This window comes from Chelonoidis abingdonii, chromosome 1 (assembly GCF_003597395.2).
Source record: "Chelonoidis abingdonii isolate Lonesome George chromosome 1, CheloAbing_2.0, whole genome shotgun sequence".
Taxonomy (NCBI): domain Eukaryota; kingdom Metazoa; phylum Chordata; order Testudines; family Testudinidae; genus Chelonoidis; species Chelonoidis abingdonii.
In genome coordinates, this window is record NC_133769.1 from 43,726,700 (window position 1) to 43,742,557 (window position 15,858).

A 15,858-nucleotide genomic window follows, 5' to 3' on the forward strand; every position below is an offset into this window, starting at 1 on the left:
GCAAGTAGGCCCACTTTTATGTACTGGTGTGTAGAAATGCAATTTTAAAATGTAAAAATTCAATTTCTTCACTCCTAAGAATGCTATTTTTGTACATTCTGGCCCTGTGCACCTAGGGACAGCAACCTTCACATTCAAAGCCAATGTTCACTTCCCCCTTTTGAGGAGTCAGTACTTCAAAAATTTGGAGCATTGTGTATTGCTAGTTCATACATTGCATATAATTATATGCTTTTCTTAAGGGTCTTGCTGTACATTATTACAGCCATTTTCAAAACCAAGTTTTGCATATATAAATGCCTGGCTAAGTCATATATCAACATAGAAATAGACTATGAGGCAATTTCTCTGCTTATTACCTATTTAAAAATTACTTATGTCCTAGTGGTATTTTCAAAAGCAACCAAGCAAGATAAGCATCTAACTCCTCAGATCAAGACAATGATTTCACCATTACTTCCTTACAGATTTCTGACTTGAAGATGTCCAACTGAGCACATACTTTTACATTTCTGTTTGGGGAAGTCTGTAAAATACATAATACACTGTTACAGTTCTAGTAAGGCAGAATAAAGGTCATATCATCTCTGGTGTTTGACCTTGTGGCTTGTTGTGGAATTGCATTGCCATTTCCTGGGTCTCTGACGCCTGCCTCCCAAAACTATCTAAAACAACAACTTGAAAGTCAGTAAACTTTCAAACTACTGATATGTGCCTGCAACCTTCTTTCTTGTGTCTGCATGTGTGGTGGTAATTAATGTTTTAATTTACTCTTAAACCTTCCACAGCTCTTTATCTCTTAAAGTACAGTGGAAACACTATCATTCTCACAGCTCTGTGAGATTAATAGCTATTTTCCCCATTTTACAGATGAGGAAACCAAGACTTGTGAAGATGTAATATTCCCCAAACCCTATAGTGGGCCCATGGCAGAAAAAAGAATAGAACGTGGGAGTTTCTGACTCAGAGCTCTTTGCGCAAGCTAACCATATTGGTTTTCAGCTATTCTGACAGTTTACGTAGCAAATGATGGGACAAATTTTCTTATTTATGTTAGCATTACTCCCTTGATTTGTGTGTTAATCCAAATATGAATATATGAATACTAAAATGTTAGTCCTATTATACATTATTTTTTATATTTTACAGATTATTGTTCAGTTGTGACAATTGTGGACCAATCAAATGTGAAATTAACATGCACACTTTTTAATGGAAATCTAGATGCCCTTCCAAAAATCTACAAAATTGGAGATATTGTTCGATTTCATAGAATAAAGGTACGTTGTTTTTAATACTTTTTGTTTTTTTGAGGGGGGAGGCATCAGCAATGTGGGGATAATTTCATTCATATTGTGAAAGCCCGATGCGGGATAAAGAAGTTCACTAGTTTATGAATCAAGTCTAAATTGTTGTTATAGTTTTTTAAATCAATAATATAATAATAATTAATTAAAACTACCAATAGGGTTCCTATCTTAAGAAAGTTAGAAGTAAACCTGGGAATTCCAGAACAGTGAACTTTATTTGAGCACTAGGTAAACTAAATGAATAAAATCACTAAAGATAACTATAGAATTCATATGTGAACAGAATGTTAGGAATAAGCCACCATGGATTGCGTTAAGTGAAAATCATGCCTCCTCAAACTATTAGAATTATTTGAGCTAGTTACCTTGAACATCACCCCAACTCTGGGGCGTGTTAGATCAATCTGGAGGCTGTTCTGAAGTTAACTAGCTAGCCATGGTCCTCTATAAAATGGCAGCAATAGAAACCTGCTAGCTGTTTTTATTTACTGGCACATGTGCACTGTAAAAATGTACGTATTCTTAAATACTGTTCTCAGTTTGGGTCTACCAAAGATTTAGTGAGTATCATGCACCACCTTGGGTAAAATTCAGCAGACTGAGACCCACATTACATCAATAGTTTTATCTGTAGCTCCGAGCCAAAAATAAAGACACAAAATGTAGAAACTTGTTGAAAAATGGCTGTTTTGGGGCATTTACATCTCCACAATCTCTGACTTAAATGACCCCAAACTGAGTCACTAAGCCAATTCTTCACCCTTCTAAAGCACACCACATTTCAAAGAAATCTTAGTAAGCATGCCAAATTAAGAGGCCTTGGAAGGTCGCCCTTTATACCAAAGTCATGACATAACTTTAACTATAGTGGTGCTATTGCACCACGATAATAATTAAAACAGGTATTGGCAAGGTCCTGTGAGTCAGAGCTAATAATGTAATGGGAAAAAAGAGTTTAATTGGGATTAGTCTACATACAGAATCACTTGATTTGCTTGATGTTTCAGGAAATGAAAATTGCAAGCATCTTGATAACAGGATTGAAAGATTATGTTTCGCATAATTATATTTCTGTTAATACATCTTGTAATTTTGTGACTTAAGCTAATACTTAATGAATTACTGCAGATATACTTGTGCCTTCTACTGCACCAGTTACTACAGATATACTTGTGCCTTTTACTATGTGGGGGGGACATCGTAGAGAGAAAGAAGTTTAGCTTTCTCCCTAACAGTCAGGGCTGGCTCTGGCTTTTTTGCCGCCCTAAGCAAAAGAAAAAACAAAAACAAACCTATGGGCTGACTGGAGTGGGTGAAGGGGGGAACACAAACCTGTGAGCTGGCCGGAGTGGCGAAGGGTGGAGTGGGGGACACACAAATCTGTAGGTCGGCTGGAGCGACGAGGAGAGGGGCGACGCAAACTTGCCGGCCAGCTGGAGCGGTGAGGGGAGATAGAGGGGACACATCTGCGGACTAGCTGGAGCGGCAAAAGGGGGAGAGGGGGGAAGCCCCTGCCAGGCTTGCTACAGACTTGGCACCACTCCCAGCAGGGCGCTCCCCTCTCCCGCGCAGCTGCTCCCTACAGGGTGGCCGGAGTAGCAGAGGGGGGGAAACCTGTGGGAATGCCACCCCTTGGAATCTGCCGCCCCAAGCACCAGCTTGCTCAGCTGGTGCCTGGAGCCAGCCCTGCTAACCGTGGAAGCACACGGTCTCAAAATGTTGTGTTATATCAACACCCTACATATTGTACCCCCCTTTTGATCTTATGTTACGCACACTAAACTATGTTAAAAGAATGAGGTTACAAAGTCCACCACTCAAAAAGTTAGGAAATACCAGTATTGAGATTGCCCACGTAACCTTAATTTGGCCTTCTTGTAAGTATGTACTATGATACAGTCTTCAGTTACACAATCACGTGATATTTCAGGATGCAGTCTAGACAAGTGAGAGGCTGTGTCACCCCTGTCTTGCAACGTAGGATGCCTAACAATGCTTCACTCTTGTAGCTCCCATCGGGACTGCTCAGAAACAGCCAAACGGCATACAGATAACACCTTGAGTGGTTGTATATAGCAGCAGCTTGCTAGCAAAGCTCTAGTCACGTTCTGGCTTCTACCAGCCTTGGTTACCACATGCAGGGTGACCCCAACACACTCCCAGTGCTGAATTTTCCCCCACATCTGTATTTAGCACTGTCCAACCCTCTCCTGGACAGTCCAATATATTAGGTCCATTGCCACTCTTTTATTGGCCCACAAAAATATTGTAATTTGTTGGTGTGAACTGTTAAATGAAGTTTGCCATGCATTTTATTTCTCTTATTGAATCTTTGTAGTTTTTATTCTGATGCTGAAGAAGTCCATGCTATTCATGTTGTCTGGGCAGTGATCTACATGGATAATAGGGTGGGAACCTACAGTTACACTTCTTATATTTAGGTGTATTTTTCAGACCTTCATAGAAGTTCATTGTAACTATAACTGGTTGGAATATTTTAAACTAAAAGAAACTTTATCAAAGCTGAAACATTTCACTGAGATATATCAATTTCGACAACATTTTTGCTCAGTGGAGAGTGAGATTCCCTGTAACCATGGCACTAGCCTGGGATGTGGGAGACCCAGGTTCATGTTCCTGTTCTGCCTGATTGAGAACAGAGTTTTTCATCTAAGATCACTGGGAATCAGAAAAAGCAGGGACTTGAACCTGGGTCTCTCACATTCCAGGCTTCTGCCATAGCCACCAGGATAGGCACAAACACGCTCTCACATGGACTCTTTCTTTCTCTCTTCCTGGATGAAAAAGCTCAGGGTTTGATCTGAAAATAGACATTTTGATACAAATCCATTTTTGCAAAAACAAATTTTGATACCTCACAAGTTGCCCTAAATCAGAATTATTGTCCTCCAGTCAGCTGGAATTGTCCTATAATGTACCTAGAATGAAAGAATAAGAAAAGTAAATAGTTCTGCATCTGTTTGCCATTTGTCCTATAATGAAAAGACAATTTCGAACTATATCTGAATGCAATTGTTTTTAACCAGTACATAACTTTTATTCAAGTATTTAAACCTAAATTTACCATTCACGCTTTTTGAACAAATAAGTTTTTTTTGTGTTAATTAACTACTAACATGTCATTGCTTAGTTTTGCTGAAACTAAGGTTTGTTCCCTAATACAAGTCAACTGGGCTTCATGCAGGCACAGAGAACTAACCACACAAAACGTCTTTGAGGACTGGGGCTTCAATTAGACATAATAACTATGGGAAACAAAACAAAAGAAAAGGTATTGAGGAGAGTAGATGGGAATAATATCAGCAAACTGGTTTCTCAGCAACAGCTAGTGCATTCCATGATGTGGAATAGAGGCTGTTTTTTTATTTTAATTTTTTTAAACAAATAGATGTTTTAGTTGGCTAATAAGCTATGCTTTGAAGAGCTGAAAAATATTTATTTAATTTAGGCACATAGGCATTCAGGAGGGAGGAGAGGAGTGAGGACTTGGTATGCAGACTCCCCCTCCCTCACCTGCCTCCTGCCCCTGGCAATCAGCTGGTTTGCGGTGTTCATGAAGCAGAGGAGAGAGGGGGAGCCTGCACACTGCGTCCTTGCTCCTTCCCTCTCTCTCTGCTCCCTCTCTCCCTCCTGAATGCCACAAACCAGCTGCCATAAACCAGCTGATTGCCATAGGGAGGAGGGAAGGAGCAAGGATGCGGCATGCAGAGTAAAGGGGGAGGAGGTGGGGGAGGAGAAGTGGATTAAGGGTGGGGGTTTGGTGGAAAGGATAGAGTGGGGGGGGGGCAAAGGTTGAACCTCCCACCCCTGGTGCTTGCACAGTAGGGGAAGCTGCTGCTGCGCAACATGCTTCTCCTAGCCTACAGCACTTTCAGCCTCCTTGCCTGCCTCATTGTCTGCAGTGCCAGTGGGCTGTGCCTGCTTGGGGTAAGGAGTGGGCACCTCCTATTGCTTCATACTCAGCAATGATGGTTGTAGTATTAAATTGTTTGTTTAAAATTGTTTAAAACTTATACCTATATTAACTTGCTTGTTTAAAATGTATATAGTGCCTTTTGTGTGGCAAAAAAAATTTCCCTGGAACTTAACCCCCCCATTTACATTACTTCTTATGGGGAAATTGAATTTGCTTAACATCATTTTACTTGAAGTCACATTTTTCAGGAACATAACTACAATGTTAAGTGAGGAGTTACTGTATTTCAGTACAAAGGATATGAAATGTAACAGGAAAAAGTCATCCTTTTTTTAAAGTTTACATTTTAATAATCTATCAGTCATCACTGTCTTCAGGAAAAGTGACAGACATCTTGCAATACACTGAATTTTGACCAGTCCTTCTCATGTTCCTGATGTAAACAGTTCCTTTGATTTCAACAGGGCTTACATGACAAGTGGAGCATCATTTGTCATTACTATGATAATATCTGTACTTGATTGTTGGTCCAATTCCCTGTTAGTTTGATAGGTCTATAAAAGTTATAGTTTTGCACTATTGCAGAATACCTTTCACAGAAATGTGTACTCGCTCTTATTACAGTTTTTTTAAATTGATGGATAGTCTTGTAATAATATGTGCATATATGTGGTTTATGAAATATTACTTGTTCTGAAGGAATATCTGTAAAAGAATTCAGTTGGTTCTATCTGATATCCCAGAATATTTTAAAATGTTGACACTTCTTAAACACACACATACAGCATTTTGCCATCTGTTGTTCACATCTTCAGTATTTCTCCTGCTCCTGAATTCCATCCTAAATTTTAAGCTAAGAATCCAATACAAGTTAAAAAGATTTTTCTTCTGAATTAGTCTCAGCATTAGATCTGAAGCAAAGATGCCAGCATGTTTAGAAATTTGGTTCCATACCTTAAGGTGAAGAGTCAACAGGAGTACTTACTAGTAGAAGAGTAATGTATGTTATTTCAGCTAGTGATATTGCTTGAAAGGTTACATGCAGTATCTGAATTGTATGGAAGGTAGCTATATAACTGTAATGAGTAGGTGGTTCTTCACCACCACAACATTCAATCAGGCAAATAAATTAAAGCGTAATTCATCCACAATAGTTTTTTTTATCCTTGATTTTAAAACGAAAGAAAAGGCGTTGTGCTTTTTGAAATTGTAGCACAAGAAAATGCAGTATTGGCTTAAACACATTTCTAGCTATTTAGGATTAGCATGAGGCCTTCATGGAGGGGGCTGATTATCCCAGATCCACCTACTGCATGTTTCCTTAACCTTCCTCTAAAGATTGTGGAGAGCTGGCTACTCTCTGAGACAGAATACTGGACAAGACAGAGCACAGGTTTGATCCAGTATGGCAGTTCTCCATGTGACCCTAACCTAACTTGGTGGGACCATCTCAAAAGTTAAGAGTAGTTTAGTGTCAATGCTTTTTTCATCCTTGATCCTCTACTGAGACTGCCAGTAAAGATGCCAACAATCATGATAACACTGTTTGTGACTTTTTGTGTGTTTGGTGTGGACCAGGGCTGGCTCCAGGTTTTTTGCCACTCCAGCAAAAAAAAAAAAAAAAGGGGGCGGGCGGCTGGAGTGCCGCCCCTTGAAAAGTATTGCCCCAAGCACATGCTTGGGACGCTGGTGCCTAGAGCTGGCCCTGGTGTAGACATCTGTCCACTAAAATCTGGACTGAGACCACCACATTTATAGCACATAGCCTCCTTCATGGTTAAGTGCCATAGTGGTGTAATGCATTTGCCTTAGAGGCAAATCCTATTTAGTGTTTGTACACTTTTTAAACAAATACACGCTATCACAAGCTTGAAACTATCCACCCAGATCAGCTATTTCTGCGCATTGGCAGAACTTCATGGAAAAGCTTGCACAGCATAGCATTCAAATTGTATCTTTTTAAATGTGTTCTATTTATAAGCTGGTGAACATTCTCTTCAAATCATTCCTAAGAATGAGGGTGTCTACAGCTGCTTTTAGTAATTTATTTTTGTTTGTATTCTGTTTAAATATATGCACAAAGATTTAATTAACATTGGGGACACAACGTATTTACTGAAATATTATACATTACTTCTCTCTTCAATTACTGCCTACCTTCTTATATGGCCTCAGTTATTATGCATCTATTAGGATAAAGGAATTAAAATATTAAAACCCAAATATGAGAGAGAGAATATAATCAGGATACCATATTATCGAAACCAGTTTAAATTGTGGATTAGTACACTTAAAGGAATGTGACAAAATATTTACAAAATATAAAGTAATGTTCCAGAAGACATCATTTTGGGAAGGAAAATGTTTTCATAAAAGCAGCTGTCACAGGCATCCCCCAATCTTCTATATCAGGGCTAATCTGAGAATCTGATTGAGCTGGTCAAGGTTCAGTCACCTGGCAAATTTAGAATAATAAAAGTTAACTAAGTTGCGTTTAATAATAATTTTACTGTTTTGTCAGTGCCTTATAGCAGCATGTAGTATATTCTTTGCCTGGTTTCAGCTGAAGAAGGAATTTATCAGAGAAGACTCCATCCACAGTGAAATATTGTTCTGTTTAAGAAACAAACAAACCCTTTGCTTGAAATTACCAGACATTCTTTTGTGAAATATGTAAATTACGATCAAGCCTTTGAACTTATGGCATCCAGGTTTGAAAAGGCTGTCTTCAATTCCTCATCCAGCTGGAAATCAATTTTCAGATTTAGCTTAGACTCTTCTTACTGTAGCAGTTATAGATTAGCTTTATGTTGTCTTTGTGAGGCATTTTGATGATCTATGACAGCAGTAGTTGTGTAATAGTCTCTTACATTGCTCTTGCCTTTATAATTTAACAATCAGTTTTGATGGAAAATTACCTCAGAGATGCTATTATCCAGTCTAATAATCAGTTTATCATCACACTTTCCCTTCTGTTGAACTAGGTAGATAATGTTTTTTTGAATCCAGATATATTTGACTTTTTAAAGTTTATTCATAAAGCATTGGAGATTAGCAGCTGTTGTGCAAATATATTCCAGGTGAAATCCTGTCCTATTGAAGTCAGTCGGAATTTGCCTTTGACTTCAGTGGGGTTAGGATTTCACATTCAATTCTTTAGGTTTAAAATTACTTGTCCAGAAACTCCCTTAAACCATAAGTGAAGGTAGTTGCTTAGTCACTGCAGGCAAGGTCCATACGATCTGTTTCATTGTATTTTTTTTTCCCCATTAGATGTTTTGCTATAGTGATAATTATTTATTCCAGAGAGTCTCTCTCTTGCCATCAGCCAAGATTCCAGGAATAATAAAAAGCATTTCTTGTAAGAAAAGGTTGTCATCTTTTACTAAATTCACAGGTTAGCTTTATCTACATTTAATTAAATTTAAAATTAGTTTAAGTGCTAATTACATAGCTCTTTTATAGTTTATCATTGCTTACTATTTGAAAACTATTCACTGTGCTTTAACAAGCCACTCTGCCCAGGGCTTTTCAGCACCTCCATGGCCATCCAGACACGCATCAGTGTCGTCCCACACGGACTGCTCTTATGCTCAGGACCGCGATTCTGATGTGCCCACCAGAGTCGACCAAGGACCCCATCAGTAGTCTTTCTGGACACGTTGGGCATACCACCAGGCCCAAGGCATACCAGTAGTTCCATCCCGCTCTGTCTCATCAGAGCACCAGTTAGCCGTCTCCCTCCGACTGCTGCAGTGGAAGCCTCAGTTCACCCACCAGATTCCCAGGTTCCTCTGGAGCAGGAGATCACCCAAGAGTAACAGGCCACCCAGGACCCGCTCTTTGCCGTTATCTCCTCTTCCTCTTCTCCAGATGAGGCGGTGGCAGGAACATCCTCCTTGGGCCTTCCTCCAATCGACCTGAGAGCCCATCAGGACCACCTAAGGAGGGTAGCACTCAATATGAACCTCCAGGTGGAGGTAGAGGACCCGGTAGTGGACATTCTATCGGCGGATGCCCCCACTAGAGTGGCCCTACCATTTATTCGGACCATCCAGGCCAATGCTGATACTATATGGCAGTCCCCAACCTCTATCCCTCCTGCATCCAGGGGAGTCGAGTATAAATATATGGTGCCTTCTAAAGGGTACGAGTATTTGTATGTCCATCCTCCTCCTGCTCACTAGTTGTCCAGTCCGTTAATGAGAGGGAACGCCACGGCCAGCATGCGCTAGCCCCGAAATCGAAAGAGGCTAGGTGAATGGACCTACTCGGCCGCAAGGTGTACTCAGCAGGGGCCCTACAGCTCCGGGTGGCAAATCAACAAGCCTTGCTTAGCTGCTATAATTATAACACTTGGGTGGCGGTGGGTAAGTTTACAGAGCTTCTCCTTCAAGACTCCCGCCAAGAGTTCGCTGCCCTCTTGGAGGAAGGGAAAAAGGTGGCCAGAACTTCCCTCCAGGCCTCGTTGAATGCAGCAGACTCAGCTGCCAGGACTCTGGCCTCGGGTGTTGCCATGAGGCGCATCTCACGGCTTTAGGTTTCAGACCTCCCACCAGAGCTGCAGTATACCATTCAGGACTTACCATTTGATGGTAAAGGCCTCTTCTCGGAAAAGACTGACCACAGCCTGCAAAGCCTGAAGGACAACAGGGTCATAATGCGCTCTCTCGGCATGCATACACCGGTGACCCAACGCAGGCCTTTCCATCCCCAGCCTCACCGCCCATACTCTGTGCCTAGACAAAGACAGGACTTCAGCAGGCGACGCGGCCGAGGTGGTCGCAGATGACCGTCAGGATCCAAGGGGGCCAAAATCAAGGTCCCTCGAAACCACCACAGGGACCAAAGACGAGCTTTTGAAGGTGCACCTGAGCAGGGACCCAATAGACACGATAGTCACCATTCCCTCGAGCATGCTAGGCTCCCTAGAATGGTGGCTAACTCCCTCCCTGGTGTGTGCAGGGATGCCGTTCCATCCGCCCCAGCCCTCAGTGTCCCTGACGATGGACGCATCATCTCTCGGCTGGGGTTCTCACCTCGGTCACCTTCGTACTCAAGGTCTTTGGTCTTCTCAGGAGCTGACATTACACATAAATGTCCGAGAACTGAGAGCAGTCCGCCTGGCGTGCCAGGTGTTCCAGCAACAGTTGTGAGGCCGTTGTGTTTCAGTGTTTACAGACAACACAACGGCCATGTACTACATAAACAAACAGGGAGGGACACGGTCCTCCCCTCTTTGTCAGGAGGCCATCCAACTCTGGGACTTTTGCACAGCCCACTCGATAGATCTGGTAGCGTCCTTTCTCCCAAGCGTTAGGAACACCCTAGCGGATCGACGCAGCAGGTCTTTCCTGTCTCACGAGTGGTCGATCCACCCGGATGTTATGCATTCTGTTTTCCAGAAGTGGGGATTTCCGCACATAGACCTGTTTTGCTTCCCGCGAGAACAGGAAATGCCAGATGTTCTGCTCCTTCCAAGGTCTCTCCCTGGGATCGATCTCAGACGCTTTCCTAATGCTGTGGAAGAGCCAGCTCCTTTATGCCTTCCCACCGTTCCCGCTGGTTCACAAGGTCCTGCTGAAACTCTGCAGGGACAGAGCGCGCATCATCATGATCGCTCCAGCATGGCCCAGGCAGCACTGGTACACCACGTTGCTCGACCTATCGATAGCCAACCCAATTATCCTGCCACTCTACCCAGACCTCATAACTCAGGACCACGGCAGGGTTCACCACCCGGACCTGCAGCTCTTCACCTCACGGCGTGGCTGCTGTGTGGCTAAACCAGTCAGAGTTACATTGGTCTGAATCAGTACGACAAATTCTCCTGGATAGCAGGAAGCCTTCCACCCGGTCAACGTACCTGGCCGAGTGGAAGCGTTTCTCCTGCTGGTGCAAAACGCTTAATCTTACTCCCACTGAGGTCTCGATCCCCTTTATTTTGGACTACCTCTGGTCTCTCAAACAGCAGGGCCTAGCAGTATCATCACTGAGGGTACATTTGGCAGCCATCTCTACCTTCCACCCAGGCGAAGGTTGTCGTTCCATGTTCTCACACTCTATGGTTTCGAGGTTCCTCAAGGGCTTGAAGCGCTTATACCCCCAATTACGCCGCTCAGCCCCGACCTGGGACCTCAGCCTGGTTTTAACCAGACTTATGTCTCCCCCATTCGAGCCGTTAGCAACCTGCTCGCTGATACCTGTCTTGGAAGACAGCTTTCCTCGTAGCCATTACATCGGCCAGACGACCCGAGCTTAGGGCTCTTACGGTGGATCGCAGTACACTGTGTTCCACAAAGACAAGGTGCAGTTGCGACCACACCCGGCTTTCCTCCCTAAGGTGGTTTCGGCCTTTCATGTTAACCAGGGCATCTTTCTCCCGGTCTTCTTCCCAAAGCCACACTCAACGTGATGGGAGCAACAGTTGCACTCCCTGGACGTCCGTAGAGTGCTCGCATTTTATATTGAGCGGACAAAACCGTTTCGTAAAACGCCCCAGCTCTTTCTCGCAGTAGCAGACCGAATGAAAGGCCTACCTGTTTCCTTTCAGAGGATCTCACCTTGGGTGACGGCGTGCATCCGCACTTGTTATGATTTGGCTCATATTTCCCCAAGCCACATCACCGCACATTCTACCAGGGCTCAGGCTTCATCTGACGCCTTCCTGGCTCGTGTACCTATCCAGGAGATATGTCCTGCAGCTACCTGGTCCTCGGTCCACACCTTTGCTTCGCATTATGCTCTGGTTCAACAGTCAAGAGATGATGAAGCCTTTGGCTCAGCAATTTAACATTCTGCCACATCTCACTCCGACCCCACCGCCTAGGTAAGGCTTGGGAATCACCTAACTGGAATGGATATGAGCAAGCACTGGAAGAAGAAAAGACGGTTACTCGCCTTTGTAACTGTTGTTCTTCGAGATGTGTTGGTCATATCCTTTCCAAACCTGCCCTCCTTCCCCACTGTCGAAGTAGCCGGCAAGAAGGAACTGAGGGGTGATTGGGTCAGCAGGGGTATATATCTGGCGCCACTCCAGGGGGCGCCCAGCCGACCCACCGAGTGTTGCTAGGTTAAAAATCTTCCGACGAACTTGCACACGGCGCGCGCACACCTAACTGGAATGGATATGAGCAACACATCTCGAAGAACAACAGTTACAAAGGTGAGTAACCGTCTTTTACTCATAGAGACTGTAGGAGCGTGGCACACACAAACAGATCCCATAGAAAGGAGCATGAAATCAAGGCTATAACTGGCGAAAATAGTCTAAATTGAAGGGATAGATGAGAGCTCAAAGGATTCCACGTGAACCAGTATAGTTTCTTACATAGGAAATTGAGCTTCATAAACTTCTCTCTCATAGGTCTAGTGGTAAGTTTTCAGTCTATAAGTTGCCAAAATACTATGGCAATGGGTACTTGATAAATTATTGAACAAATAAATGGGAGATAATCGCAAAACATCTGTGAGGGAGACTCATTTGAAATGCCACATAAAATATTTGATGATATAGCTGAAATCTTTTTGGTCATGATAAATGAATAAAACTGAAGAGAGAAGGCTTTCTTTTTCCCTCAGTGCTGCATAGTTTTGTGCAAGTATAGAATATATTGCCAATGTCTGCAGCAGAGCTGAAGGCTATTCATTCATCATGGGTTCATGCTATTTATAACAGAAGCTTACTTTTTTTACATTGAGGTGGGAGTTAGGAGACAGAGTTGATTCAGTTCAAAAGGATTATGAAAAATGTATACATTCCAGATTTATATCTTTTGTTCTTCTGTTTTTTTGTTTTGTTTTTGTTTTTGTTGTTTTTGTTTTGGATTGATTTTAGCTAAAGGTCAACAGATTAAAATTTACAACATTATGTTTAGGAAAAGCTACCTCATGAAATGCTGCTTACTTCATCTGTCAGGTCTAGAGCATATATAAGTGCATGTAAGGTTGGATTTTATCCTAGAAAGGATCCTTAAGGCATTTGTAATTTTTGACAGGGCGTATGCCAAACTGGCAAGGATTAAAGGACTTCCTGATATCAAGCCCTCTTTAGCTGCTTTGTTTACAAATTCATAAAGTTTGTTTGTGTATTTATTTGTATACTTGTGTTACAGATTATGCTCTGGAAATGTTGGCAAATTCTTGATTAAATCTCTTGCTGTTTAGAACAGTTTTATAGTACAGATTCTTTTGGGGTTGTGCTATTTTCTAAATTGCTAGAGTATTTAAATGCCCTGAAAACAGGGCACTGGGAACTCTGTACTGATCACTTTACAGCACGGCTATGTTCTAAGATGGAGAAATAGCAAAATTATTCAGGTGAGTTATTCTGAACAATTACTACCTTTTTGATAGCCATCTCTTAAGTTAAATAGGGCGAAGTAGACCAGTGCCTAGAGCTCCTATTTATGGATCATATCATGTATGTGAGGATGTCCTATTGACATCACATAGAGACTGGAGAATATAAGGAGCAGACTGCCTGCTGCTTGAGGGAACACTTCAGGATCTGAGCTTTTCAGAATTCGTTGCATAGGCCTGATCTATGCGGGGGGGGTGGGGGATTGATCTAAGTTATGCAACTTCAGCTACGTGAATAACGTAGCTGAATTCAACATACTTAAATCTCCTTAATGCGGTATCTTCCCCATCGACCCAAAGTCGATGAGAGAGTGCTCGGCGGTCGATTTTATCGCATCTTTACTGGATGCAAAAAATCGACCCCTGCTGGATTGATCGCTCCGGAGGTAAGTGTAGACATGCCCACAGTGGCATGTTAAATCAGTCATCTGGCAGGCAGGTGTCCATTGCAGGGCAGCAGGAGAAAGCATATTTAGGTCTCTGAACTCCCATTAAGGTAAGTTACATGCATGAATCAAGGGGAAAATTGATCTATTTATTGTGTTGTCATATGAGTAGAATTTTGTGCCTCTGTTTCCTCATCTGTAAAGGGAAGTAGGGCAGATGCTTACCTCCATTTGGAAAGCACTTTGAGGTCTATGAATGAAAAGCTCTATATGAGAGCTAGATATATTTGTAATTTATTTGGATATACATTTTGGATCCTGCTAGTACAGGAATTTATTGGTGTTAGGTTGCATTTTCTGTTGCTTCTCTAGTTGGTTTTCTGGGTATATTCATTTGTTTTGGGTTCTTTTCATTTGCTTCCTCCCTCCATATGTGTTCTTATTTTGTAGGAATAATATATTTTAAAGAGCAATAACAGGCAACAGGCATTTTTATGCATATAAAATATTGAAATTTTTATACATTTTATGCACTGTAGTCAATATTTTTTTCTTCCCATTTTTGTGTTGTAGATCAGGGAATACAATAACCAGATGCAGGGGATTACTGGCATTGGCTTTGCATCCTTGACTTTTGATGGTACCGTAGGAGCACCGATAGTGCCTCGAACCTCTAGTAAATCATACTCCTTCACAGAAGAAGAACAGAAAACAATAGAAGAACTACGTACATGGGCAGCTAGTAATCTTTTAGTCTGTGAGCCAACAGCAAAATTGTCTGGTGTCCAGCCAATGCTGTTTTTTGACCTTACTTGCCAACTTGTAGGGAAAGCAGAAGTGGATGGATCTTCCTTTCTTCTCAAGGTGGATTTTTAAACAATTTAAATAATTTAAATAGTTGTTACAGATTGACTATTAGATTCTTATTTCAAGGCTTTATGTTTCAGGGTTTTCATGAACTCACTGAATCTTATATTTAAATAATGATATATAGAAGTCTTTTTGACATTTAGGGGTTATTTTAGTAAATATATGATCCTGAACCAATTCACTTTCATACAAATTCATACTTTCATTTGTCTTTAAAGACATTCAGCTCACCTATTGCTCTAGAATTATTCACAAATGTTGGTTTGATAAGGTATGTGTTCAGAATATGATTTCACAAGCATTTGTAGTTAGGAATTATAGAATTTCTTAATGCTGAAAAAATGATATTGTCTGTTTTAAGTTTTTACATTGTTGCTAGTTAAATAACAGACTTCTTTTATGTACACTTCTCTGTATTATGTTTCATTAGAACAAGGGTCCCCAACGTGGTGCTCACAGGTGCATCTAAATGCGCCTGCGTCCTGGCTGGCGGTCGAGCATCCGCCGAAATGCTGCTGAATTTCTATGGCTTTTCGGCGGCGACGCCTCTCAATGACACTGCTTGCCGCCGACAAGCGACGTCAAGAGGCATCGCCGCCAAAATGCCGCAGAAATTCAGTGGCATTTTGGCGGATGCTTGACCGCCGCCACGGTCCTTCGTCTGGCACCTGCCAGACGAAAAGTTTGGGGACCACTGCATTAGAACATATGCAGGATATAATTTAATGCACTATGTAGCATTGTTTAGCATATGGATGGATGGATTGAGTATGCTGTCTTTTTGAGGTATTTGAGTTAACCTTTACTAGTTATGTCTAAGTTCTTTACAGGATCAGAGCTTGAGTAAAGAAACAAAATACACTGTGTCATGCTGCTTGAAAGCATTTTCTGGGAATTAATACTTAACATCAGCTAAGTGAAAAGGGATCTGTCTGTGCAATTTTCCTGAATTAGCAACAGCAACAGTGGACTGAATTTATCCTGAAACCCCTCC

At 42.0% G+C, this 15,858-nt stretch overlaps 1 protein-coding gene across 6 annotated transcripts in view; it reads left to right on the forward strand.

The window, feature by feature from the left end:
- Positions 1-15,858, forward strand: part of POT1 (protection of telomeres 1) — a 161,269-nt gene that overhangs the window by 91,283 nt on the left and 54,128 nt on the right. For all 6 annotated transcript variants that reach the window (XM_032800954.2, XM_032800960.2, XM_032800961.2 and 3 more), the window contains 2 exons: positions 1,150-1,280; positions 14,568-14,858. In XM_032800954.2, the coding sequence (XP_032656845.1) occupies positions 1,150-1,280; positions 14,568-14,858 (422 nt within the window). The remainder of the gene's footprint in view (positions 1-1,149; positions 1,281-14,567; positions 14,859-15,858) is intronic.